This window comes from Mycetomoellerius zeteki, unplaced genomic scaffold (assembly GCF_001594055.1).
Source record: "Mycetomoellerius zeteki isolate Tzet28-1 unplaced genomic scaffold, Tzet1.0 scaffold294, whole genome shotgun sequence".
NCBI lineage: Eukaryota > Metazoa > Arthropoda > Insecta > Hymenoptera > Formicidae > Mycetomoellerius > Mycetomoellerius zeteki.
This window is the reverse complement of record NW_017257276.1, coordinates 178,434-201,875: the sequence shown is the minus strand read 5'-3', so window position 1 is coordinate 201,875 and position 23,442 is coordinate 178,434. Positions and strand designations below refer to the sequence as shown.

At 37.7% G+C, this 23,442-nt stretch overlaps 2 protein-coding genes and 1 long non-coding RNA gene across 11 annotated transcripts in view; 1 reads left to right on the top strand and 2 right to left on the bottom strand.

Moving 5' to 3' along the window:
* The window catches only part of LOC108724389 (uncharacterized), a 22,931-nt gene extending 12,527 nt beyond the window's left edge, over window positions 1-10,404 (bottom strand). Inside the window, exons 1-2 of the long non-coding RNA XR_001936703.1 lie at window positions 10,394-10,404; window positions 9,279-9,280 (exon numbers count right to left, since the gene is read on the bottom strand). This is a non-coding gene — a long non-coding RNA (uncharacterized lncRNA). The remainder of the gene's footprint in view (window positions 1-9,278; window positions 9,281-10,393) is intronic.
* Window positions 1-22,363, top strand: part of HUWE1 (HECT, UBA and WWE domain containing E3 ubiquitin protein ligase 1) — a 26,457-nt gene extending 4,094 nt beyond the window's left edge. The window contains exons 2-44 of one of the 9 annotated variants that reach the window (XM_018450741.1): window positions 940-1,019; window positions 1,360-1,578; window positions 1,709-1,948; window positions 2,021-2,083; window positions 2,458-2,682; window positions 2,936-3,207; window positions 3,288-3,564; window positions 3,706-4,350; window positions 4,462-4,731; window positions 4,834-5,343; window positions 5,419-8,069; window positions 9,148-9,388; window positions 9,473-9,626; window positions 10,009-11,239; window positions 11,923-12,043; window positions 12,131-12,236; window positions 12,335-12,622; window positions 13,093-13,237; window positions 13,470-13,611; window positions 13,691-13,817; window positions 13,900-14,061; window positions 14,518-14,661; window positions 14,761-14,943; window positions 15,165-15,420; window positions 15,482-15,697; window positions 15,780-16,008; window positions 16,099-16,279; window positions 16,424-16,796; window positions 16,878-17,054; window positions 17,182-17,803; window positions 17,946-18,118; window positions 18,228-18,409; window positions 18,528-18,587; window positions 18,672-18,764; window positions 18,969-19,096; window positions 19,221-19,464; window positions 19,544-19,819; window positions 19,920-20,108; window positions 20,200-20,387; window positions 20,461-20,594; window positions 20,685-20,850; window positions 20,929-21,119; window positions 21,234-22,363. In XM_018450741.1, the coding sequence (XP_018306243.1) occupies window positions 975-1,019; window positions 1,360-1,578; window positions 1,709-1,948; window positions 2,021-2,083; window positions 2,458-2,682; window positions 2,936-3,207; window positions 3,288-3,564; window positions 3,706-4,350; window positions 4,462-4,731; window positions 4,834-5,343; window positions 5,419-8,069; window positions 9,148-9,388; window positions 9,473-9,626; window positions 10,009-11,239; window positions 11,923-12,043; window positions 12,131-12,236; window positions 12,335-12,622; window positions 13,093-13,237; window positions 13,470-13,611; window positions 13,691-13,817; window positions 13,900-14,061; window positions 14,518-14,661; window positions 14,761-14,943; window positions 15,165-15,420; window positions 15,482-15,697; window positions 15,780-16,008; window positions 16,099-16,279; window positions 16,424-16,796; window positions 16,878-17,054; window positions 17,182-17,803; window positions 17,946-18,118; window positions 18,228-18,409; window positions 18,528-18,587; window positions 18,672-18,764; window positions 18,969-19,096; window positions 19,221-19,464; window positions 19,544-19,819; window positions 19,920-20,108; window positions 20,200-20,387; window positions 20,461-20,594; window positions 20,685-20,850; window positions 20,929-21,119; window positions 21,234-21,336 (12,642 nt within the window). In that variant the 5' untranslated portion in view covers window positions 940-974 and the 3' untranslated portion in view covers window positions 21,337-22,363. Of the gene's footprint in view, window positions 1-939; window positions 1,020-1,359; window positions 1,579-1,708; window positions 1,949-2,020; window positions 2,084-2,457; window positions 2,683-2,935; window positions 3,208-3,287; window positions 3,565-3,705; window positions 4,351-4,461; window positions 4,732-4,833; window positions 5,344-5,418; window positions 8,070-9,147; window positions 9,389-9,472; window positions 9,627-10,008; window positions 11,240-11,907; window positions 12,050-12,130; window positions 12,237-12,334; window positions 12,623-13,092; window positions 13,238-13,469; window positions 13,612-13,690; window positions 13,818-13,899; window positions 14,062-14,517; window positions 14,662-14,751; window positions 14,944-15,164; window positions 15,421-15,481; window positions 15,698-15,779; window positions 16,009-16,098; window positions 16,280-16,423; window positions 16,797-16,877; window positions 17,055-17,181; window positions 17,804-17,945; window positions 18,119-18,227; window positions 18,410-18,527; window positions 18,588-18,671; window positions 18,765-18,968; window positions 19,097-19,220; window positions 19,465-19,543; window positions 19,820-19,919; window positions 20,109-20,199; window positions 20,388-20,460; window positions 20,595-20,684; window positions 20,851-20,928; window positions 21,120-21,233 lie in introns of all 9 variants that reach the window. The other 8 variants (XM_018450740.1, XM_018450732.1, XM_018450737.1 and 5 more) reach the window with 8 other exon arrangements.
* Window positions 21,368-23,442, bottom strand: part of LOC108724388 (protein SZT2) — a 24,754-nt gene continuing 22,679 nt past the window's right edge. Inside the window, exons 25-26 of the mRNA XM_018450743.1 lie at window positions 22,933-23,424; window positions 21,368-22,855 (exon numbers count right to left, since the gene is read on the bottom strand). Of these exons, the coding sequence (XP_018306245.1) occupies window positions 22,724-22,855; window positions 22,933-23,424 (624 nt within the window). The 3' untranslated portion in view covers window positions 21,368-22,723. The remainder of the gene's footprint in view (window positions 22,856-22,932; window positions 23,425-23,442) is intronic.

Genomic DNA, 23,442 nt, shown 5'->3' with positions numbered 1-23,442 from the left:
ATATGTCATCTTTATGTATTTTTTACCATCATTATCTTCGATTAAGATTGTTTCTAATGGTGGAATTGCAATTACAGCTTCCTCATCTGATGAATCTAATAATTCTAATAATACATGTGATATCCGCCGTGTCTGCGCTATAACGTTCTTTATTGTCTATATCTGCACTGTGTCCTTGCTCAGCTCTAGTTCAATTCAGTTCTAGTGCAATTCTAGTGCTGCAATAAACAACAAACCTTTTGTAAATTTTTTTAATATTTTGTAATTTCTTTATCTACAGTTTAATCTATGCATGAGTTGTAGAAATCAGTCATGCTGCCGCCAGTTCTCAAGATCCGTGCACCCTCGTAAATAAAATGCTAATGAGAGAAATGTACCCTCTGTCTTAGAAACTTGTTATATCTGATTAAGTGATTTTAATAATTTTTTCACACATGGAAGGGGAAATTTGCTTTCTAAAGATTTGTGGAATATTACTAAATGTTTATTGTTGGTGTTCAGTATAGTTGGCAATTATATGCATTTGGATGTGCAATAATAGGATGCAATAGAAACATTTTGTAATATTTATATGATGCGAATTAGAAATGCATACTGAAATAACTCGTTGCTTAGAATTTTTATATCTTATGGTATTAAGCCATTGTGATATGGTATCTGTGAAATGTAGCAATCTTATTGTGATAGTATGACTTTTATCGTATTTCTTTAATAAGACAAATTAACAGACTTAATTTAATAGACAAATTAGCTTAGTTTTATAACGCTCCTTTCTTATATTATTAATAATATTAATGCAATGATTGATAGTGTTACATTTTATACTACATCAAGAACTTGATATATTTTATAACTATATATTTATTACTAAATTACTAATTTTTATAGAGTAAATTTCACTATAAAGTTTATAACGCAATATCTGTACTTTTATTCTAGATATTAAATTTACAAGGACTCATTAATACACCAAAATGAAAATCGATCGCAGTAGATTGAAAAAATGCACTTCCGAAGTGGTAAGTATTTTGCACAATTTTCATTTAAATATTTTGAAAAATTTTTAATTAGATCTATGTGATAAGTGTCGATTTATTTCTCTTAAAATATACATTAAATGAAATTTAAAGAAAGATTACATAATTTCTCTTTTGTGTATACATGTGTGCGTGCGTGCGTGCGCGCGTGTGTGTATAATTACTTCAATTATGCACAATGTAAGAGAAATTTTGATATGGTTTCAGTTTGTAAACTAATTTCGATTAATTGTACATTATTTTTTGGAATAAAAGCTTCTAATATCCACATATTCTTATTTATATTTAACTTGTTCAAATTATAATTATGTGTAACATTTAGCCAGCAGAATGTCAGGCACTCATAAGCAAACTACGCTCTTGCTCGCATGCAGAGCTGCTAGAAGAACTAAAGCAGATAGATGCGTGGACATTCGGAAAGTGCGAATTATTTCATTGGATTGATGTCTTAGATCTCAGTGACAGTATTTTAGAAGAAGCTGCAGCAAGAAGTCCGGATAATCCATGGGAATTAGCATGTGATCTTCCTCAGAATCGAGAGGTTTGTTTAATAATTAATCTCTCTATTAGCATCAACCGATTAAAATATGTATTACTTTGAATGTATAGTTTTACATTAAAAATCATCTAATTAATAAAATAATTCATATGGTTATTAATTTGATATGTAGGCAAAAGAGCTGCTTCTTTGGGTTCTCCACTTCACAACATTGTTAATTGAGCATTCATTTTCACGGCATTTGTACAACAGCATGGAGCACTTGGTTACTTTACTATCAAGTTGTAACATGAATGTAGTCCTTGGTGTATTAAATCTTCTGTACATGTTTAGTAAACGCAGTAATTTTATTACACGTCTAAATAGTGACAAACGGCAAGCTTTGCTCAGCAGGCTTATACATCTAGCAGAGGTCAGTAACCTTAATTTATATTTAGCGATATATATAATTTAATTCTATTTATTAAATAATAACTTATTACAGAGTTGGGGAGGAAAGGAAAACGGTTTTGGTTTAGCAGACTGCTGCAAGGAATTTCCAGAAAAAGTAAGCATGTGCACATTTAATTATTATATAATAATGTATACTATGTCAGTTTTATTAACCTTCCGCGAGCGGACGCAGGGTCTCGCGAGATTACCCGCGAGTTAGAGTTGTTTACTCTTTTCAACTGTGAAGAAAATGAATAAATGGATATTTGTTTCTATGATAAATATGTATTTTTATTTCTCTTTCTACATATTTTATACATATTATAATAAAAAGCTGCTTTTCAAACGTTTTAAAACAATTTCATTCTTGGGTCACTTTTGACCCTGCGTCCACCGTGCGTGCGAGTATCAGCGGTGACGTCCGCTGTCCGAGGGTTAATGATATTATATGTAGAGTATATGTATATATGTATATTTTTTATTTTATAGCCATTTCCAGCAAGTGCTACAACGTTACACTTTGAATTTTATGCGGAAAATCCGACTGTAACGGAGCCATCGGCAACTGGTACATCACTCTCTAGTACAAAGAAAGTTGGTCAAATGAATCTTGTAACATATATACATATAGAAAATGTTGATAAACTCGGAAAAACCCCAGCACAGATCATGAATGATCTGTTGAAAGCTTATAACGTACCTCAGGAACGACAGGTAAGGTTTAGAATTTTATTTTTTCATGTAAATGACATGATTTGTAGACTGCATTCCGGGTGCATACTTTCAACGTTAATGCGTCATTCAGTCCTTATCGTTTATTAGATGTACGTAAAACTTGATATATATAAAAATTAGATACGAAAAACGAAACAAGGATAGAATGCGCTGATAGCGCTGAAAGCGCGCTCCCGGAGATTGCAGCCAGAGAGAGATATTTTTTAACGCACTTAAAATATGTTATTCTTAGATGGCTCTATTGACACATATAAGACTAGCGCATAGTTTTTCGGATTATCGAAGACGATTGCAGTGCGTGCAAGCTCGGCTTCAAGCTTTATCCGTACTTGTATACAGCAACGCGTTGCAGGAAAATGCGCACAGTCTTCTCCACGCTGGACTTCTTGAAGAGCTTGTGGAACTGTTAGAATTACCACATACTCACCTTGTTGAAATACGCGCGGCAGCGTTACGTACTCTGACAAGCATCATACATTTAGATCGGAATCCACACTTCCCCAAGTGAATATACATATATATTTCTATTTCATAAGAATTTCGTATCTGATATGGTATTTTAATCTTTATTTATGTGATTCCAGAAAACCAGGTTCACGACTGAACATGATTATTGATGTTACTGGAGCTAGCTCGTATCACGGCTTTCTGCCTGTTTTGGTCCGTACTTGTATAACAACGTTAACCTCACCACAACCAGATGGTCAACCATTTCCTCTCCCGCTTGCGACAGCCTTGTTTAGTTTTTTGTATCATCTTGCAAGTTATGAGGCGGGTGGAGAGGCTCTTGTAAGCTGTGGCATGATGGAGAGTCTTTTGAAAGTCATCAATTGGCCAGGAAGTGAACTGGAGCATATAACGGTATTGTTTAATATATAATGCATTTTCTTACAATTCGATATTACTAGTAAACAGAAATTACGATTTACTAAATTTGCGTTTTACATTCTATTTGTAAAATATATTCAATCTTATTTATTCATCTCTCTTTTTTTTTTGCAGTTTGTAACAAGAGCAGTGCGTGTCATAGATTTAATAACAAACATAGATATGCAAGGTTTTCAAACTCACAGTGGTTTAGCTAGCTTCATCAACCGTTTAGACATGGAGGTTAATGTGTGTCGAAAAGAACAGCCGTTTGAAATAGAGCCACTGCTCTATCAGGATACACCACAAACCTCACGTGAAAGATCGATAGAAAGGGAGGAAAGCTCTTCCACATCACGTCGGGAACACGAGACTTTCGATGAACGAGAGGAATCGTCTAATCCCATGGAAATATCAGAAGATGAAAATACAGTTGCCAAAGCAGACGAGAAGAACGAGCAGCAGCCAGACTATTCTGCTGCCAAGACTGGCAAAACGTGTTTACCACAACGAGCAGCACTCCTGAAATCAATGTTGAATTTTCTCAAGAAGGCAATTCAGGATCCAGCATTTTCTGATAGTATACGACATGTTATGGAGGGTACATTACCATCGTCTCTAAAGCATATTATAAGTAATTCAGAATATTACGGTCCTTCGTTATTCTTACTTGCTACTGACGTCGTGACTGTGTATGTTTTCCAAGAACCGTCATTATTATCGTCTCTACAAGACAACGGCTTGACTGATGTTGTACTTCATGCTTTACTCATAAAAGAAGTGAGTGTAAATAATTTATATTTAATTTTGTGTTTTTCAATAGTAGAGTATTTTCCATGATATGATACTAAAAATAAAAGCATTTTTAATAATTGCTGTGTCATGTAATAGGTTCCTGCCACTAGAGAAGTATTGGGCTCTTTACCTAATGTGTTCAGTGCTCTGTGTTTAAATCAACGCGGTCTTGAATCCTTTGTGAAACGGCGACCATTCGAACGCTTATTTAAAGTACTTCTCTCGCCTGTTTATCTTTCGGCAATGCGACGGCGACGAAGCGCCGATCCATTAGGTGATACAGCTTCAAATTTAGGCAATGCCATGGATGAGCTGATGAGGCACCAACCAAGCTTAAAAGTTGACGCTATTGGGGCTATCATTAAGGTATTAATTAAAAATGGGACTGCTATTTGTTTTCTAATAATTAATTTTGTTATTGTACATGCATTTCTCAAATTATTTTCATTTGTCTTTTTTACTTGTTAGCTACTCGAAGAATTGTGTGTATTGGGCTGTGATCCACGGTACATATGCTGGCGTGCTGCTAGTAAATCTGAAAATTCACCATCAAATACGGCCTCTGGAAATCGTCAAACATCTGGTCAATCAGTCGGTGTCGGAGTAGGAGACTCTGGTGGAGGCGGTGGAGGAGGCGGCGGCAGCAGTAGTGACGAAGAAGAAGAAGACGAGGAGGAAGCTAGTACAAGTTCGCATCCTCAACGAGAAGAGCAACCTAGCATGTCACCTCAACAGCCTGGACCACCACCTCAACCAAGAGAGAAGACTCCCATTGCTTTAGTGGAATATATTCACAATGTTATGAAATTTGTGGATGCTATACTCAGCAACAATTCAACTGATGATCACTGCAGAGAATTTGTTGCTCAAAAGGGACTCGTTCCACTATTATCGATTTTGGGTCTACCCAATTTACCTGTTGATTATCCTGTCGCGCAAGCGGCCCAATCCGTAGCCTCCGTATGCAAAAGTATTTTGGTACGTATTTTGATCTTTCCGTATAATTATTTTTTTAAAGATGCATGTTTTTTAAATGTAATTTGATATTTACAGAATCTCGCACATGAACCATTGGTACTAAAAACGGGTTTGTCACAATTAAATGAAGTGCTAAATTTGTTGAAACCGCTTCACAATAATTTGGAATCCCCTGGCGCCTCCGTTTTGTTACACGAACTTGCGTCAGCTCCAAATCTGGAAACTGCATTTACAAGCGACACTGCTACACCTTTGTTACACGCTATGAATGCAGCCCATGGATACGTAGTGATGTTTGTTCATGTTTGCCGTACTAGCCAAAGTGATATCCGAAATCTTTCTATGAATCACTGGGGTTCCGAATTGGGCTTGACCGTCCTGAAAGGTTTGTCGGAGCTTTATATGTCTCTCGTTTGGGAGAGTACATTGCTACTCGCGTTATGTAGCGAGGATATTATTCCGGCCGGATGCGAATTTGGGAAAGAAGACATGGATAAATTGATGCCGCCCGAGTTAAAAACCGAGGGCGAACCTTCGACCTCTTGGTCCGCTAGTGTATCCTCGGATATGGGAAGTAATGGGATGACTACGGCCATGGAAGCTCTTAGCACAGATCCGCCGCCGGTGCCTATGGAGGTAGACGACAAACCAAATGTAAGCACCGACAGGCCCAACAACTATCAGTTAAAATATATCAAACCTTTACTTGGCGCTTCTTCAAGACTCGGCAGAGCACTATCAGAATTATTTGGTCTACTTGTCAAACTTTGCATGGGTTCTCCCGTAAGACAACGTAGAGGACAGCAGATGCCCCTAACGCCCACGTTGCCCTCTCAGGCGGCGCGAAGTGTTGCCACTGCATTGAACTGCTTATTGACGCGCGGCTTATCGTGGGATAAATTACCCCCATCACCGATTCCCAAATTTAAACTCACTTTTCTCATATGTTCAGTGGGATTCACGTCACCGATGCTCTTTGACGAGAAGAGACATCCTTATCACCTGATGCTTCAGAAATTTGTCAAATTGAACGGTCAAAATGCATTTTTCTCTACCTTTCATTGGGCTTTGTCAGGTGGGGGCCATTTTGCGTTATCTGAAGGACTAGAACATCCGAATCTACCCGATGGAACTGGCGAGTTCTTGGATGCCTGGCTGATGCTGTTGGAGAAAATGGTTAATCCTAAGGCTATCTTAGACTCACCCCACGTGGTCTCGTCAAAGTGTACGGGAATATACAAAGTATGCGAGACGTTCGATCCAATAAGATACCTCATCGATATCCATAAAAAAGCCTTCGAGGCGGTGATGCTGATGTGGGGTAAAAAACCACTCAAGAACTACGGAGCTCGCATGACAGAGTCTATTTTATCGATTTTACGACATATTCTACGTGGCGAGAAAATCATCAAGGAACGCACGGAAAAGGAAGAAAGTAGCGGTGACAATGCGATAGCTAGTGGTAGCGGTGCGAGTGCCGTTGGCAGAAGTGGTGGATCTGATCGTCGTGACGAACCAGAGGCGGACGTCAATCCGGAATATCTGAGACAACTGATGGATATGGGCTTCAGTCGAGCACATTGTATAGAAGCGTTATTGCACACGATGACGGTAGAACAGGCAACCGATTACCTCCTAACAAATCCTGCAACTCTACGTAGACCCGACGCTCCAGTAAGCGACGCCAGTGGTCAAGGTTTGATCATGGATTTGGAATTGGCGGATGACGATCAGATAATGCATGCTATTGCAATGTCGCTCGGCGATACAGATACGCGTAAGATTTCGGGCATTGAGGAAATTCCTTCTCGCGAAACGACCATCACCGAAAGTATAGACGAATTTACGCGTAGTGCGCTTGGGCAATGTCTTAATCTATTGGACCTCATGCCGGACACGGTATATAGAATTTGCGATCTGTTAGTGACCATCACCAAGAGAAACGGCGACGAGTGGCGAGATGATACGTTACGACAGTTGATACGCGAGGTCGGACGTCTAGTGGATTATCTTATTGACATCGCCGAGAGCCAGGATGAAAATGCCGGAGCTCGATTGGTCGAGTGCGAGGAGGCGAATAAACTTTCTGGTCGTCTTTACCTCTATACTCTATTCTTCGAAGGTTCGTTTCAGGAGATGCGAGTGCCATGTGCTCTTATAGTGGAAGAATGCGCGATACTTGACAAACTTGTACGGTTGTTGGTGGTGAGCGAGGCTCCGCTCACCGCGAACAAGAATAGAATCGCTAAAGACTGCAAGGATACCAGCGCTGTGTTGAGCATGAAGACACCAAAGTGGTTAGCGCCTTTATTACTACTAATCGATCGGCTAGAAAAGGTGGCCACTCTCACCCAACGAAAGCAGATGATGCACAAGATCACGACCAAATCGTGGAAGTGGTTTGACTTAAGTACTGGCAAATGGACCCCCTATTCGCCTATGAATAATCGAATCATCAATGACGCATATTGGGCAGGCGAGTCCAGTGTGCGAATATCGTGCAGTCGACGCCGATATCTCATCACCTTTTCCTGCATGACGCAAGTGAACGAAGATAGTGATAACAGGCGGCCCATCACGATGGGCTTCAAGCTCAGCACGGATAAGGAGGACGGTGGTTCTGGTTCCGATTCAAATATGGATACCGACGAGAGTCCGGTAGGAGAGGAGAGACGAAATACGGTGGTCCAAGGATTGGATCCTAGTATAGCACCGAGTATTGTACGGTGAGACATACATTAATGGATACAAATAATATGTAACGTGAGATCATTTAGACTTTGAAAAAAAGGAGGAAATCTTGTTACACGCGATATTATGATGCTGCAATAATTAATTAACATATTAATGCTTTTCTATGTTTTATTTTTGTTGTATCATTTTTCGTAATGTTTTGTGTGATCACGCATTACACAAGATCACGAAAAATTTTTCAAGTGCAATAAAACACCAGAATAGCTGTTTCTTTTAAATTTCGAATCGTTGAATCCGAATTTTCATTAGCCATTTTACTCCATCACTTCCAGTTTTTCAGATAATTAAGAAAAATGATGAAAAATCTGTGAAAATTGAAACGTTTGAGGAAAAAGTAAAAATAAATATGACATTAAAATCGCAGAATTGATTTGAATATATTTTGGTAAGTTGAACAAGGTGTAGGAAAGAAAACAAATTTCCTTTACTAATGTTGAGATATAGCTTGTTATGACATAAATAAGTTTGTTGAAGTACCATCGTGCAACAATCAGGCGATCTGCGTGAATCATAGAAAGTTTTTTTTTTTTTAGCTTTAACAACGAATATTTTAATTGTCACTTTTGGAAGATAAGATAATAATTAAAATATCCATTTCTGGAGCTGGAAAGATCTTCCATGACTTATACAGATCATGTGATTGTTGCACAATGGTAGCACCGATTTGTTTACGACATGTTAAACTATATAATACCTAACATTAATAAAGCAAAATTTTTTTGTTTCTTATACTTTGTGCAATCAAAATATATTTAAATTAATTCAGCGATCGCATTTTAATGTCATATTTACTTTTGCTCTTTCCTCAAACGTTTCAATTTTCACAGATTTTCCATCATTTTTCTCGATTATGCATTATCTAAAAAAACTAGACATGATGGAACAAAACGGCTTACAAAATTCGGATCCAAAATCTAGAAACATTTACTCTTATTTTTCCAAAAATTTTTTTTTCTATTTCTGTGTATTATACGAAATATATTTTACGTATAAAATTGAGTTAATTAAGAATAATAAACATCTCATAAATATTATTTATATTTATTGCAGCGCGTGTGTAAAGTTTTTGGCAATCCCAGTTGATCGAGACGCGTTACACGCTGTGTTGAAAGTGTGCCTACGGCTGACGAGGGATTATCGAAATGCGGAAGTGTTCGCGCGAGAAGGTGGTGTTAAGTTACTCCTCGAAATGACGCAGATGTGCAGTTTTACCGGCTGCATCAATCTATGTACATTACTGATACGACATACTCTTGAAGAGCCGCGCACGCTTCGCCTTGCGATGGAGAAGGTATTTGTGTTTATGTTTTCAATACAATTTCGCGTAATCCATCCATGTAACAATGCGTTATTACATATGCCACTTTTGTTTCAGGTCATTCGTGCGCGCACGCAGAGCAACATACCTCCTGCATATAAAGAGATACTTTTCATGACGCGGCAGATCAGCAGCGCTGTTTGTCGTAATCCAGAAGTATACAAAGAAGTGTGCGAAAATATCCTTAGAGTTGACATAAGTTGCTTAAAAAGTGAGTTTCAGTTAATCCAAATGGTGGATTTATTTAATTTGGATTTATTTAACCCCTTCAGACCCAGCGCACACTGTAATGTACATCAAATTTGAAGACGTCCGTTGAAATGATTTAATTCTGTTGACATCATCTAAGATTTGATGCCGTAATAATAATGTACATGTTGAAAAAATAGTCAAAATTAAAAAAAAATTAATTATTTAGTAAGAATTATTTATTTAAATACGCACGCATAAACTGAATTAAAAGAATTTTTTTTTAACATAGTTTCCCAATAAAGTTAGATCTGAAGGGAGGATTAATATGAAATAATAATTTAACTATTAGCTTGTATTAACTTCTTATTTCACATTTTCAAATTATATCTTTTATTTTGCAGAAGATGATGTTGACAATAGGCTAGTCGTGAAAGCCTTACCTCCTAGTCACTCTCCAGCATTACCGATGGTAGAAGAGGTATCCGTAGGTGTTATTCGTGATATGTTGAACGCGTTGATTAAGCCAATGCCAGTGTTGTCGGATGAAGGATCAGCAACCCCAACAAGCCCCGAAAAGAAGACATCACATGCAACGACTTCATCGATGGGTAACACATCATCGGCATCATCATCACGGCGAGATGTACTGAGAAATAATGCAACAACCACTAACGATCCGTTGGACGACGACGATCAAGTGTCGCAAATTATTCCTCTAAAGATCTATACCGACCTCGGTAATAACAGCAAGGTAGAACCGGAGGAAGCAAAGAAGCCTATTTTGACAAAATCCGCGATATTAAAGATATTGGCAGAAGCTGTGAGATCTTACGGCGCTGTAGCTAGTCTTATCACCGACCATACGTATAGAGCTGGACAAAGCGAGATGGTATCTGAAGACACAACGGCTTTAGCGTTCTTGCTAGATAAACTTTTGCCGATGTCACCGGAAAATTCGGGCGATCGAACGTGCAGCAGCATGGCGAGAATGTTGATTGCTGCGATAGCTTCGTGCAATCACTCGCCGGATGTACAGACGACCTTGGTGACGGAAGTGAAGGCAGCCTTGACGAGAACACTCGCGCTTCCGGAGAGTTCGGAGAAGCACGCGCAGCTTCAGTTACTAATCGGATTGATCTCTACCATGATTGATAGTTGTCCGCCAAATATGTCACATACTCAGCTGAGGGCTTCTTTGAGAGCCCATCAATACAACAACGTTAATTACATCGTCAGAATAATGCTGAGAAAGGGTATAATCACCGACTTGGCCAAAATACCGCACAGTCTCGATTTGTCGAGTCCGAATATGGCCGGCACGATTAACGCCGCGTTGAAACCGTTAGAGACCTTATCGCGCATTATCAATCAACCAATACCGGGTGCGGTCAATAACAAATTTACGAAGCCGAAAAATAGGACAGTCCAGGAAGAACCGATTGGAGAACAGACAGGCACTACGACCTCCGAAGCTACGCATGCCGTGGGCGAGGAAGCGAATGAGGACGCAGAGAACACTGAGCACGATATCTCTGTAACAGCTGAAAGCTTGGAACCGACGTCGGAGAGTCAGGTACATGAGGAAGGAGATGAGGCTGCACTGGAGGATATCATGGATCAGCTTCTCGAAAGGTAACGAGATGTAAATTAACAAATAATCAAATTTCGATGAACGTCATGCAATTCAAATAAAGTGTGAAAGTAAATTTAATTTGTTCTATGTTTGATTAAGATGTATTTATGCAGCAATGATGACGAACATCAATATGACAGATAAAAAAATATTCAATATTATCGTGATGAGTGAAATTTAAAATGATATGCTCATATATATATATATATATATATATGTGGTACAGATATCACATAGGCTATGGCTCCGATTCACGCTCACAACGCTTAAAAATCATTTCATTAAAAATCAATTCATTTCCTTATTGTTTGTCAAATGTTAAAACAAAGACAAATGCTCATGAGCGTAATCATGAATCGGACCACGGTTTAGTGACAATGTCTCTCATTTAAGAAATGTTAGCAGAGTACTCTCCTTGCATGGATGGTATTTTACGCGATTTTATTTTGTAATATACCTGTAAAATTCAATTATACAATTTACATCGAATTCAAACACATGTGTGTATACATATTTTTTTAAATTTAAACATGATATGTATTTTTTTCTGGCTATCTATGTGTATTTTTGTCTTCTGTTTATGTATTGCACACGTTCGCGAATCTTTCTTTATTTGTTTTCATAACCCTTCAAGTTTATGAAAGCTACAGTACTTATAATCAAGTAGTGTACTGTTTTCCAGGGACGGCTCGGCCGTGGCGGAAGAACCATCTTCTCGCCCGCACAGGCCAATGGACATCGATGATGAAAGTCTCGCAATGCGTGACGCAGAGGGCGATTTCGATCCAACTCGAGATACCACAGTAAGAGTAACGTCACTTTCTTTCATTTTTCTCATGTAATTGTACTTTCTGTTTTATTTTATGAATTTACAGCGAATTTTATTTTAGGAGGACTTAATGAGCTCCGACTCTGACTCCGATAGCAATCCGTCTGATGATAATGAGGACGAGGTGCAGGACGATGAGGACGAAGAGGAGGAAGAGGAAGATGATGGTAGATATTCTGACTCGATACATATCGTAGTAAACTAGTAAAGCCACAGCCGAGATAGGAAGATCGTATATTTCTTATCCTTATTTATGTTATTATAGGTGAAGAAAATGAAGAAGAAGAGGAAGAGGAGGAGGAAGGATCGTCCAATTATGAAGAAGATGGAATAGAATTTTACGAGGACGTTGGAGAGGGCGGCGTTTTTCGTATGTTTCCCTCTTCTGAGCGCGATGGTGGTAATGTCGTAATGATACAACACAACATTGAAAATCAGGACATCGCGAATACGTCGACGCCAGTTAATGCGCGACCTAGTCTTCCATGGAATACCACATTCCCGTTACCATTAGGTCTGTTTGAAGAGCCGCCTGCAGGTTCTGAGAACAATGGTAAATAGGAGCGAAAATAGATAATTACAGTCGGAAATTCTCTTGTTCTTGATTAATGGAATTGGGACCGAACCTCTCTATTTTTGATTTCAAGGTCTGTTTTTTTTTCTATCCCAAGTTCCGAACTGGTGTATACTGTGCAATAAGTTAAAATGAGATAGGTTTAGTTTGTTTTACTCTAACTTGTTGCACTAGTTCAGAATTCTTCGAAAAGGAACAGGCCTTCAGTTTCTTCAATTTTCACCTAATACAATATATATTGTTAAAATAGGTTTTCATCAGTTTTCATATACATATAGGATGGGTGTCCATGTCCGTAATCTCAGTTTACGAAGGCTCAGTTGGTCGAGAATAGGGGGGTTTCGATATGAATGATCGACTGTGTTTTTTCTCTCCTTTTTTTTTCTTTTATCTTTCATTTAATTTCCTGCATGATTGTAAAATGTATAATTCCAATAATTTTGATGCAGGTATCAGTACTCATCCATTATTGATATCGCAAGGAAGTTTGGACACTGCAAGTACTAGAACGCGTGTTTTACGACGTGCTAGACAGTATCAGTACCTTCAGTTATCCAATCCACGTAGTTCAAACCCACCTGTAATATTACAAAGGTATGTATTTATATATTAGTAAAACATTGTGTTTTGCGAATAAAGTAAATAATAGTCTAATTATTTAATATACATAAAAACAATAAAAATCAGAGTAAGAGGAGGAAAAGGTACTGAAAAGAATCGTATGCTGATATTTGAAAGAAGTTTCTTAATCTTAAAAGTTTATTTAAAAAGTTTATTTAAAAAGAACAAATGTTAATTATTCTCCTCTAATATACATAATATATAGACTCTTAGGTCCGGCTGCACAGACTCTTCCTTTGTCCGCCAGTCAAGTTTTAGCGTCAAGCTTTAGAGATACACGTGTTGTCGTAATGGACAATGGATTGGGAATATTTACTAATCAAGAGGAAGAGCAAATCGATTATGTTGTACGTACATAATTGTGTAATACGAAAATATAAACAAATATAAAGAAATGTAAGTTGTAACTCTCAAATTTATCGTTAGGATCAATCTGGATATCTTTTTGGTCCAAGCCTTGCCGCAACTTTGAATAATATACCAACTGCGTTGCATTGGTGGATCGAGGAGAGCAAGCAATTAGACGGGGATTCTCAACCGGATTGTTGCGTTGGTGAGAACAAAGGCATTTGTTATTGTTAATTTTATATCTTTATGTGCATAGTACAGTTTTATTAACTTTTCATGTCGGATAGGTGTTGTTCATAAGCTGATACCCGGACTAGAAAAGTACAGGAACGCTGAGCTAGCTGAACGCAAGGAGAAACGTAAAAAACAACATGGATCAGAAAAAGAGAATGAAAAGGATAATAAAGAAGAAAAAGAACGCTCAAATACCGCCGATGGTATGTTAAGAAGTATGCTCCCATATATTTTTTTACACAAATACTTCTTACATACCCATGTGTATATATACGAGGGTAATTCGAAAAGTTCTCAGCGTGACACAGAAATGCCACAAGTATTAAACTGCTATAATTTTAGACAAGTTTGATTCTGCGCAGAGCTACTATTAAAATTTCAGATAGATGCGTTCATTAGTTTCTTTGTTTCGGGTCTGGTGAAACACAGTACTTGCTAAACCTATTCATGTAATTTTGCGACTGAAAAAAATTGAAAAAAATGTAAGCGGGTGGATTGTCATGATGGTTGACCTGAAAGTTGCCTTACACGACCGAGACAAAGAAACTAATGAACGCATCTCATCCGAGAACTTTTTGAATTCCCCTCGTGTATATACATAACATAAACATAATTAGGAAAACGATTTAAATGCGATAATACGATTCTTTAAACTGCATCTGATATTTTAGTCACATTGCCAAATTTGACATTGGATGAACAGCGACCGTCAGCCTCAACCTCACTACGTACCGATGTCACCCCGCTTGTTGCTGGAGAAGAGACTGCGGTAGAAACAACAAGACAGGAGCGTACTCCGGAAGAGGACATAATCGGTATAGCTATATACGCAAAACAACAAAGTTTTTTATTTATTTTTAATGAATGTTCTAGACACGTGTTTCTATGTATTTTTTACATACTAGATGTAACAGGTGAAATGGAAGTAACGGTTCAAGAGGACGAGGAACGACCACCTCCACCACCGCCAGAAGAACAGTCGGTTTCCGATAGTCGTGATCCTCGCACGGCAAATCGGAATCCCACGTTAGAGTTGGCTGAAAGTATCGTCGATTCTGTGCTTGGACCGTGTACATCTGAAGCGACCATTAGATTAAGTAATATGCCCATTACTATTTTATTAAAAGTAATTAAAATCCTTCGTTTAAAATTATTATACGCTATTGTACATATCTCTTATTCTTGTGTTATTTATGTCGTGAATGCAAGTGACTACTTTAGAAATTGGGATCTTTCGTACTTGAACCGGTTTAGGTTAACTGTCTTTATTGCCAAGTTACCGCTAAGACTCTATGTACTAATATTCTTCCGTCATTAGACCTACATGTGTCTAATGACGCGCCTACGCATCTTGCTTCGACAGGACAGCCTGGGCGAAGTAACGTAGAAACAGCGAATGTTCCCGAACCATCATCTAATCGCACCTCAGCTCCACCATTAGTAGTAGATTTTGGTCAAGAAACTAGTGAGGATCTGTCGAGGGAGAGTAGTGATTCGGCCGATTGGATCCGCAGACTCTTGACGGACGACAGTCAGTGTCGAACGAGCGACATTGATTTACGGCGTGAACGAAAGTAAGTACTGTGTACGTGTGACTACAAATTACAGCAGTTTTAACATAAAATATCATTGTAGCGCCAACGTCGTCAATCAAGATCCGACGTCGTCAATTACGGTCGAGACCACTACCGCGGCAGGGACCTCGGAACAATCGTCACAGCAACCGTCGCAACAGCAGCCACAACAGCAATCCAGTAATCAGGAGCAACAACTACCGGACGGTGTAGATCCGTCGTTCCTGGCTGCTCTGCCTGAAGACATGCGCGACGAAGTTATTGCCGAGCAGCTCAGGTCAGTTGATATGATCTTACTTATGTATGTTTATATGTAGAGGTAATGATATGTAAATAATAATCAAATAATATGTCGGCAGGTTGCAACGTATGAGGCAGCGCGCGCAGGCTTCTGTAGTCGAGGAGCTTAGCGGACCGGTTGAAGTAAATCCTGAATTTCTAGCTGCTTTACCACCGGCGATACAAGAGGAGGTCTTGGCACAACAACGCATGGAACAGCAAAGACACGCGGCCGCATCGGCGAATCCGGAGGATCCCGTGGATGCCGCTGCTTTCTTCCAAAATCTGCAACCTTCCCTTCGACAAGCTGTTAGTATATATTCTCAAACTAATCTATCCTTTACCTCGATATGATGATATTTCATTTCTACTTCTCAAATTTGAAATTTGTCTCTGTAGATCCTAACTGATATGGAAGAGTCTCAAATATCCGTCCTTCCACCAGATTTAGCTCAAGAAGCTCAAAATTTGAGGAGAGAGTGGGAAGCTCGTAATCGACACATGATGCAGGAAAGATTCCTCAATCATGTTAGTCAAAGCAATACTGCTCTCTCGAGCATATTAAGAAATTCTGGTAGGGGTAAGTTTCGGTTTTAATCAATTAGATTATGCATAAATCTTAGCATTAACGTGGATAAGATGCCTTATGTATAAAATGTACACATAGCTTTCATAATTGGATTGTGATTTTTTTTTTATCCAAAAATCACAAATATATTTGTAGCTCGTGGAGGTGGTACTCGATATGCGATTCACGCCGTTCCACAACGATCTCAATGGAATACCTGGAATGCTCGCGGCGATACAAATATGGCTCACCAAGGCGCTGGCTTACGATTAAGAGGCCGGCAATTACTCGATCATGAATCGATGGCTTGCCTGCTTGTGTTATTATTTGTTGATGAGCCAAAAATTAACACGCTTAGGCTTCATAGAGTGATCAGAAATCTTTGCTATCACGGTAGCACAAGGGAATGGATAGTGAAAGCATTACTGAGCATCATGGAAAGAAGTAATGATGAGAATAAGGATATCATGGCAGATTTCAGTGGGAAATTTAAGAGGAAAGGATTATTAAATGCTCCCATGGATTTATGGTAAGACTTTTCCCCATTTAGGAATTAATTCTAAACATGATTCTAAACATGCTTGTCGTAATATTTGATAATTTATTTCAGTTCTCCAAAGATTTTTGACCAAAGAAATAACACACAATCATGGCTAAATATCAGTATCGACGCTGCACTCGGTTGTAGGGCAAATGTATTTCATATAGTACGTCATGCTGGTAAGAAATCTGAAAGGCAAGGTAATATTATCGCAATTCATCCGCAAGCTGCACCTACTGTATGCAGGTCAGTGGACTATCTTAAAAAAATATTTAGATTGAAATAAAAACAACTATTAAAAATATTTTCCTCTGATTAGATTTCTATATAATATTAAAACGGGTCTTATATTCTATTTCGTGTTGAATTACAGGCATACTTTAGAACTATTGATTTCACTGGCTAAGAGTTTCCCTGGATATTTTGTGCCAATAAAATCTAAGGATTCAGACGATAAAGATAGCGGTAAGGAGAAGGACGTGAGTGGCAGTAAAGAGGAAGGCGGAGCGAAAAACAAATCGGCGGCTAAAATAGGAAGAAGTGATCTTCCAGATTTCTGGGATTTGCTTCTGAAATTGGATTCGTGTGCGTCTAAAAAAGGAAAATCGGTTGCGAGAACTCATTCGAATACGAATTTGGGGAGTGAGCCAGAACATAGCACAACTTCATTTGAAGCTTCTGCATTCGGCCAGCTTATCTCGATGCTCAACTGGTCTGTGATTAAGCGAAGCAGTCAGTTGACAGATAAGTTGTTGCGACTTCTCTCCTTGATCTCTATCGGCTTGACGGAAGTAAATCCCTATCGACGGCAAGAAGGCGGTGCAAAGAACAAGAAAGCGGAAGTCAATAAGGATCAGAGCGTCGCCGCGCCAGAAGGACACCTCAAGCTGGCCGTACAGGTTTTGACTAGTAAAAGTTGTTCCGAGGACGGACTTGAAGATGCAACTGCACTATTACTTAACCTATCTCATTGTCCTGATCCTACTAGACAATTAGTATGTATTGTATTCTTATGTAGATCAATACAAATGATGTTAATATTAATATTAACGTTAATATTGATATTACAATATTAATATAATGATACGATGTTAATACACCGTACATCTTTTTTTTTCTATCTATATCTTTTCCTAGATATTAAAATTACTTTTGGAAGGTGCGATGGAATTGGCAAATATGGTGTGTGAGCACATCAACGATTTGATGATGGAATTAAAAGTTCTAAATCGTGAATTAAGTCGAAGAAATTCTTTGGAAGACCAACCATCGACTAGTAGCGGGAATGGACGAGGAATTTTATTAGATAGGTAAAATATTCTTGTAGCGCGCAATTAAATGTTAGAGCCTGTCAATTTTATACGCTTTGCATTCTCGAGAAAAAGCTAAATAGTAGTTTACACAAAATTTTCTTCTCAGATTTACTAATGAAAATGTAGTCGTCACAGCACCGAGTAAAGTTAAAGCCGGAAGTGACCTTCAATTACCATCGATGGCTGCTCTCGTCAGTAAAACCTCTAGTCAGGCATTTTTTTTGAGAATACTTAAAGTTATTGTGCAAATAAGGGAAGCTGTGCGCTTAGCTAACACCAAGAAAACAAGTATGATATATATATATATATATATAGAGCCATCATTATAATTTTATCTTGCGATTTTTTATATTTCATTACTTATGTTAAATTTACAATATTTACAAAATACAACTTCTATTTCAAGCTAATCAAACAACAGAGACAGCGATGGATACAGGCACAACAAGCAATGCATCAGAGACAGGTATTTTTATATCTTTCTATCTTTTATTTCTATAATTTTTCCTAAATTAATATTTGTATTAAAAATTAATGTATTTTGTTACAGCCACCGACAATGCAGACATCGATGTTCCTATGGATACAACACAAGCAAATACTTTAAGTCTTGAGAATTCAAAGACCTCCTCTTCTCGTAATGGTAAGTCGAGCAGAGATGTTTATTTTTCCTATAATAAGACGAATATTTTAATTCATAGATTGATCAATATCTCGTTATATGCAAAAAATCCAACTTTGCTCAATAAAAACTGCATTTGCTGTCTATAATATATGATTGATTAATCGACAAATTAAAAAAAACGTCTATACTTATGTCTATTTTTCCTTTTTTTTTTTTTTTTAGACGAAGAGAAAACTGCACTTCCATTGCTGAGTGAGAGTTTAGTATTAGATAACTTATGGGAAACTCTTAGCGCTTGCTTACTTGAATTAGAATACACTCCTGATCACCATGCCGTCCTTGTTTTACAGGTAAAGAGTTTTAATTTATGACATTTTAGGAGCTTACTATCACCGAATTATTGTATTGTCACTGATCATTACTACGTTATTTGCGATATAAACATGGACTATATGTATATATTTAACATTGCAGCCTGCGGTAGAAGCGTTCTTCTTGGTGCACTCATCTTCAAGTACGTCTCGAGATCGTGACAGTCGTCTCAACACGACTAGTGAGAATCGAGAAGTGGTACCAGACTTAGCACCAGTCTCTCCAATATATTCAGACAATGAAGGTACTTCTCAGTCGGAAGCTCCCGCTAATGCTTCTTGGGATATCACACCAGCCCCGCAGAAAACATTACCACCGGATCAACTAAAGTTCCTCAAATTTGCCGGTACATATTACATATAAATAATGATAAAAGCCGTAATTACTATTATTTATTTGATGTAATATGTATCTTATTCGCACAGAAACACACAGAACCGTGCTCAACCAAATTCTACGACAAACAACTACACATTTAGCAGATGGACCATTTTCCGTGTTGGTGGATCACACAAGAGTGTTAGACTTCGACGTGAAGAGACGTTACTTTAGAACAGAATTAGAACGGATGGACGAGGGTATACGTAGGGAAGAACTGGCAGTTCATGTTCGTAGGAGTCACGTTTTCGAAGATTCATTCAGGGAGCTTCACCGAAGAAATGCTGACGAATGGAAAAATCGCTTTTATATCGTCTTCGAAGGTGCAGATTCTTAACATTTACCCTAATAAGCTTGTTACCCTGATAAGTTGACAAACTTCATAAATGTCGGCACTAAGTAATTTTACTTCTTATTTAAAAGGTGAGGAAGGGCAAGATGCAGGAGGATTGCTGCGGGAGTGGTATGTCATCATTTCGAGGGAAATTTTCAATCCAATGTACGCTCTGTTCACCGTTAGTCCTGGCGATCGAGTAACATACATGATAAATTCATCTTCACACTGTAATCCCAATCATTTGTGTTATTATAAATTTGTCGGTCGAGTAATTGGTAAGTATTCGATTCGATTTTCAATGAAGACATCAGATCCTTCTAAAAGAGATAATTCTAAAATTATCTGATTCTCGTGTTATTTTTGTAGCTAAGGCTATTTATGACAACAAATTATTAGAATGCTATTTCACGCGTAGTTTCTATAAACATATACTTGGCATACTCGTGAAACATACGGATATGGAAAGTGAGGATTATAGTTTTTACAAAGGACTCGTTTATCTTACGGAACATAATATTTCCGATTTGGGATATGAGTTAACGTTCTCCACGGAGGTAAAGAACAATTATTTTTCAGCATAATTTTTGGCTTTGTATTTCGATTACTAAATATATGTGTTGCTTCTAGGTGAACGAATTTGGTGTCAACGACGTGCGAGATTTAATACCAAATGGACGTAATATAGTTGTTACAGAAGAGACCAAACTTGAATATATTAGGCTCGTATGTCAAATGAAGATGACCGGAGCAATTCGTAAACAGTAAGTGGATTTAAAGTTTTGAAATCGAGTAAAAAAAATATTTGTTTAATTACTTTATCTTATTTTTACATCTTAAATCTTCTTCCATAGATTAAATGCGTTCTTGGAAGGCTTTTATGATATTATACCTAAACGACTGATCTCTATATTTAATGAACAAGAACTTGAATTATTGATCAGCGGCTTGCCTAATGTAGATATTGAGGATCTTAAAGCAAATACCGAGTACCATAAATATACTGCTACGTCTTTACAGGTATATTTTGTATATGTCATATTTAAAAGGATTGCATTTTATACCATGTGTGTTTTATTATTTTTTTCCTAAATATAGATTCAGTGGTTTTGGCGTGCATTACGAGGTTTTGATCAGGCAGATCGTGCCAAGTTCTTACAATTCGTTACTGGTACGTCCAAAGTGCCGTTACAAGGTTTCGCCGCGTTAGAAGGCATGAACGGTGTACAAAAGTTCCAAATTCACAGAGAAGATAGGTCAACAGACAGACTTCCATCTGCCCATACTTGGTAATTATACGAAAAGGAAATTTTTTTTGTTTACATTTCCTCGAACATACAAGCTAAAATTAAATTAAATCAATCGTAAATTTACGGGGCTAAAACTGTATTTCCTAATTGTAGTTTCAATCAACTGGATCTACCAGTGTACGAGACATATGATAAATTACGTACAAATCTACTCAAGGCAATTCACGAATGCAGCGAAGGATTTGGATTTGCATAAGCTTACTGAAACGCTGTTGTCGTATATTGTAGCAGTTTATCATGTGTTATTCTGCCTGTTCAGAGTAAAGTACATTACGAGAACTCGCTCCTTACATAATCACGCGTTTATGCGTTCATGCGTCCAATCGGTGACGTTTTGGTGACACGCTTGGTCTTCATTCAAGATCTAATGGAAAACTCGATATATACATATAGACGTACAGATATGTGTATATACGTATAATTAATTCTGATGTAATTACGTGAGAATAACTGTCAATGATACCCGAAGCTAGGGTTTATTTTGTTGAAGAGGATCTTGGAAGAAGATGCTGAGCTTAACGATAATTCCCAACAAGGAAAGATAAGGAGAGATTAGTTCAGTTTTACGCGATAAGGATAAGCTAAAGATAAGATTCACACATAATTGTAATAGTTAGATACATTAGTTTGTCATAAGAAATAATATAGGATGAAAAAATGTAATATACTGCACTTTGAAGTCAGCGATGTTTTAACCGGTTCGATAGATGAATAGAGATACAGCGGTGGTAACGGTAGCCTGGTTCTTTACCAGAAAAAAAGCAGCAAAAGTATAAGTCGATGAATGTTTGTGAGAATGAAAGAGAAATGAGAGAGAGAGAGAGAGAGAGAAAAATTTAATCGAGAGATACTGAGCCTAATTAAAAGATTTCACAATATGAATGCTGTCCTTCCCTAAAAACTGTATGGTTGTACGCACTATTAGTATTAATAATTATAACTAATTCTTACTTATAGTAATCATTAAATATCGTTTTAATATTAATCATTCTCGAAATGTGATGTTAAACAAGTGTAATTTCTTTTTCTTGAGATCTAACGAAATAAAGTTTACAGTTGAACAGATGTTACTTCATAACACACATCGAACGAAATAATATTAGCGAGACACCACATACAGGCACCGTTATAGTTAGTTTCGGAACTCCTTACGAAATTGTTAGGGAATTATTGATTAGAAATCGCAGAATAAAGTGAATGTTGTATTTCTTATAAAAAAAAAACAAAGCAATTGCATTCTTTTATTATTGCACAGAGTCCTTAATTACTAACTCCGAGTTTCCTGAGTAGACAAATATCGATAATGCTGCGTAATATTACACTTTTTAGTCTCCCTTTAAAGCTAACTTAAACTTTATGTATTATCAAGTAAATTATTATTCGATTAACTACATGAGAATTAATGTATGTTGTGTAACATGAAAATATATATTTCATATTTACAAAATTGTATAAGTGTAATAATCCATATTAGCAATTAGAGTACTGATTTACGCGTTCAGAAATATATTTTGCTACATAACAATTTTTTGTAAGTATGTCATTTTCACAAGCAATACGTCATTGTATTGTCCGGAATGTTATCACTGGCTACAAAGACCCATCCATAAGTGGAAACAACAAGCGTTGACGAAACCTTCGACTAAGGCGTAGATGTCTTCCATATTTATTGGCATGTTAACCTCTGTGGATTTTCGATAAACGGCGCATAAGTCCTAAAACGAATGTTAATGTTTAATTTCGCGTGATTACTTTTTGTCTTATATTTCAAATTTGCAGTACTACTACATACCCCTCTCGATGTGTGCATATCGATGGTCAACATCATGAACGCTTGAACGAGAGTCGGATGCAATATGAGATGATGGGTGATATTCCCATCAGAAGTAATAAATTGCTTATGATGCTCTTGATATTTATTCTGTAACACTTTGGACAATGCCTGATACCACGATACTGGCTGATTAACAAGCGGATCGAGTCTAGGATCCAGGTTCGAAAGGGGCTCGATATGGGCTAACGAACAGAGCTCCTTGAACTCGGTGTATGTCATCGATGTCTTGTTCTCTAATAGTTTATCCCAAAGTAAATGTGTTCGGCACTGCAATGCACCGCGCTCCACCATATTCGTTATGTGCTGACGGGCAGCCTTCGCTTGAGCCATTATCATCTGTTGCATGAGCTGTTCGTGCGACGAATAGTAGCCTAGGTAATTTACTGATTCCTGACGAATCTGCATCAAGTGTGGTGACGGTGATGACGATGATGATGACGATGATGATGACGATGACGAGGATGATGA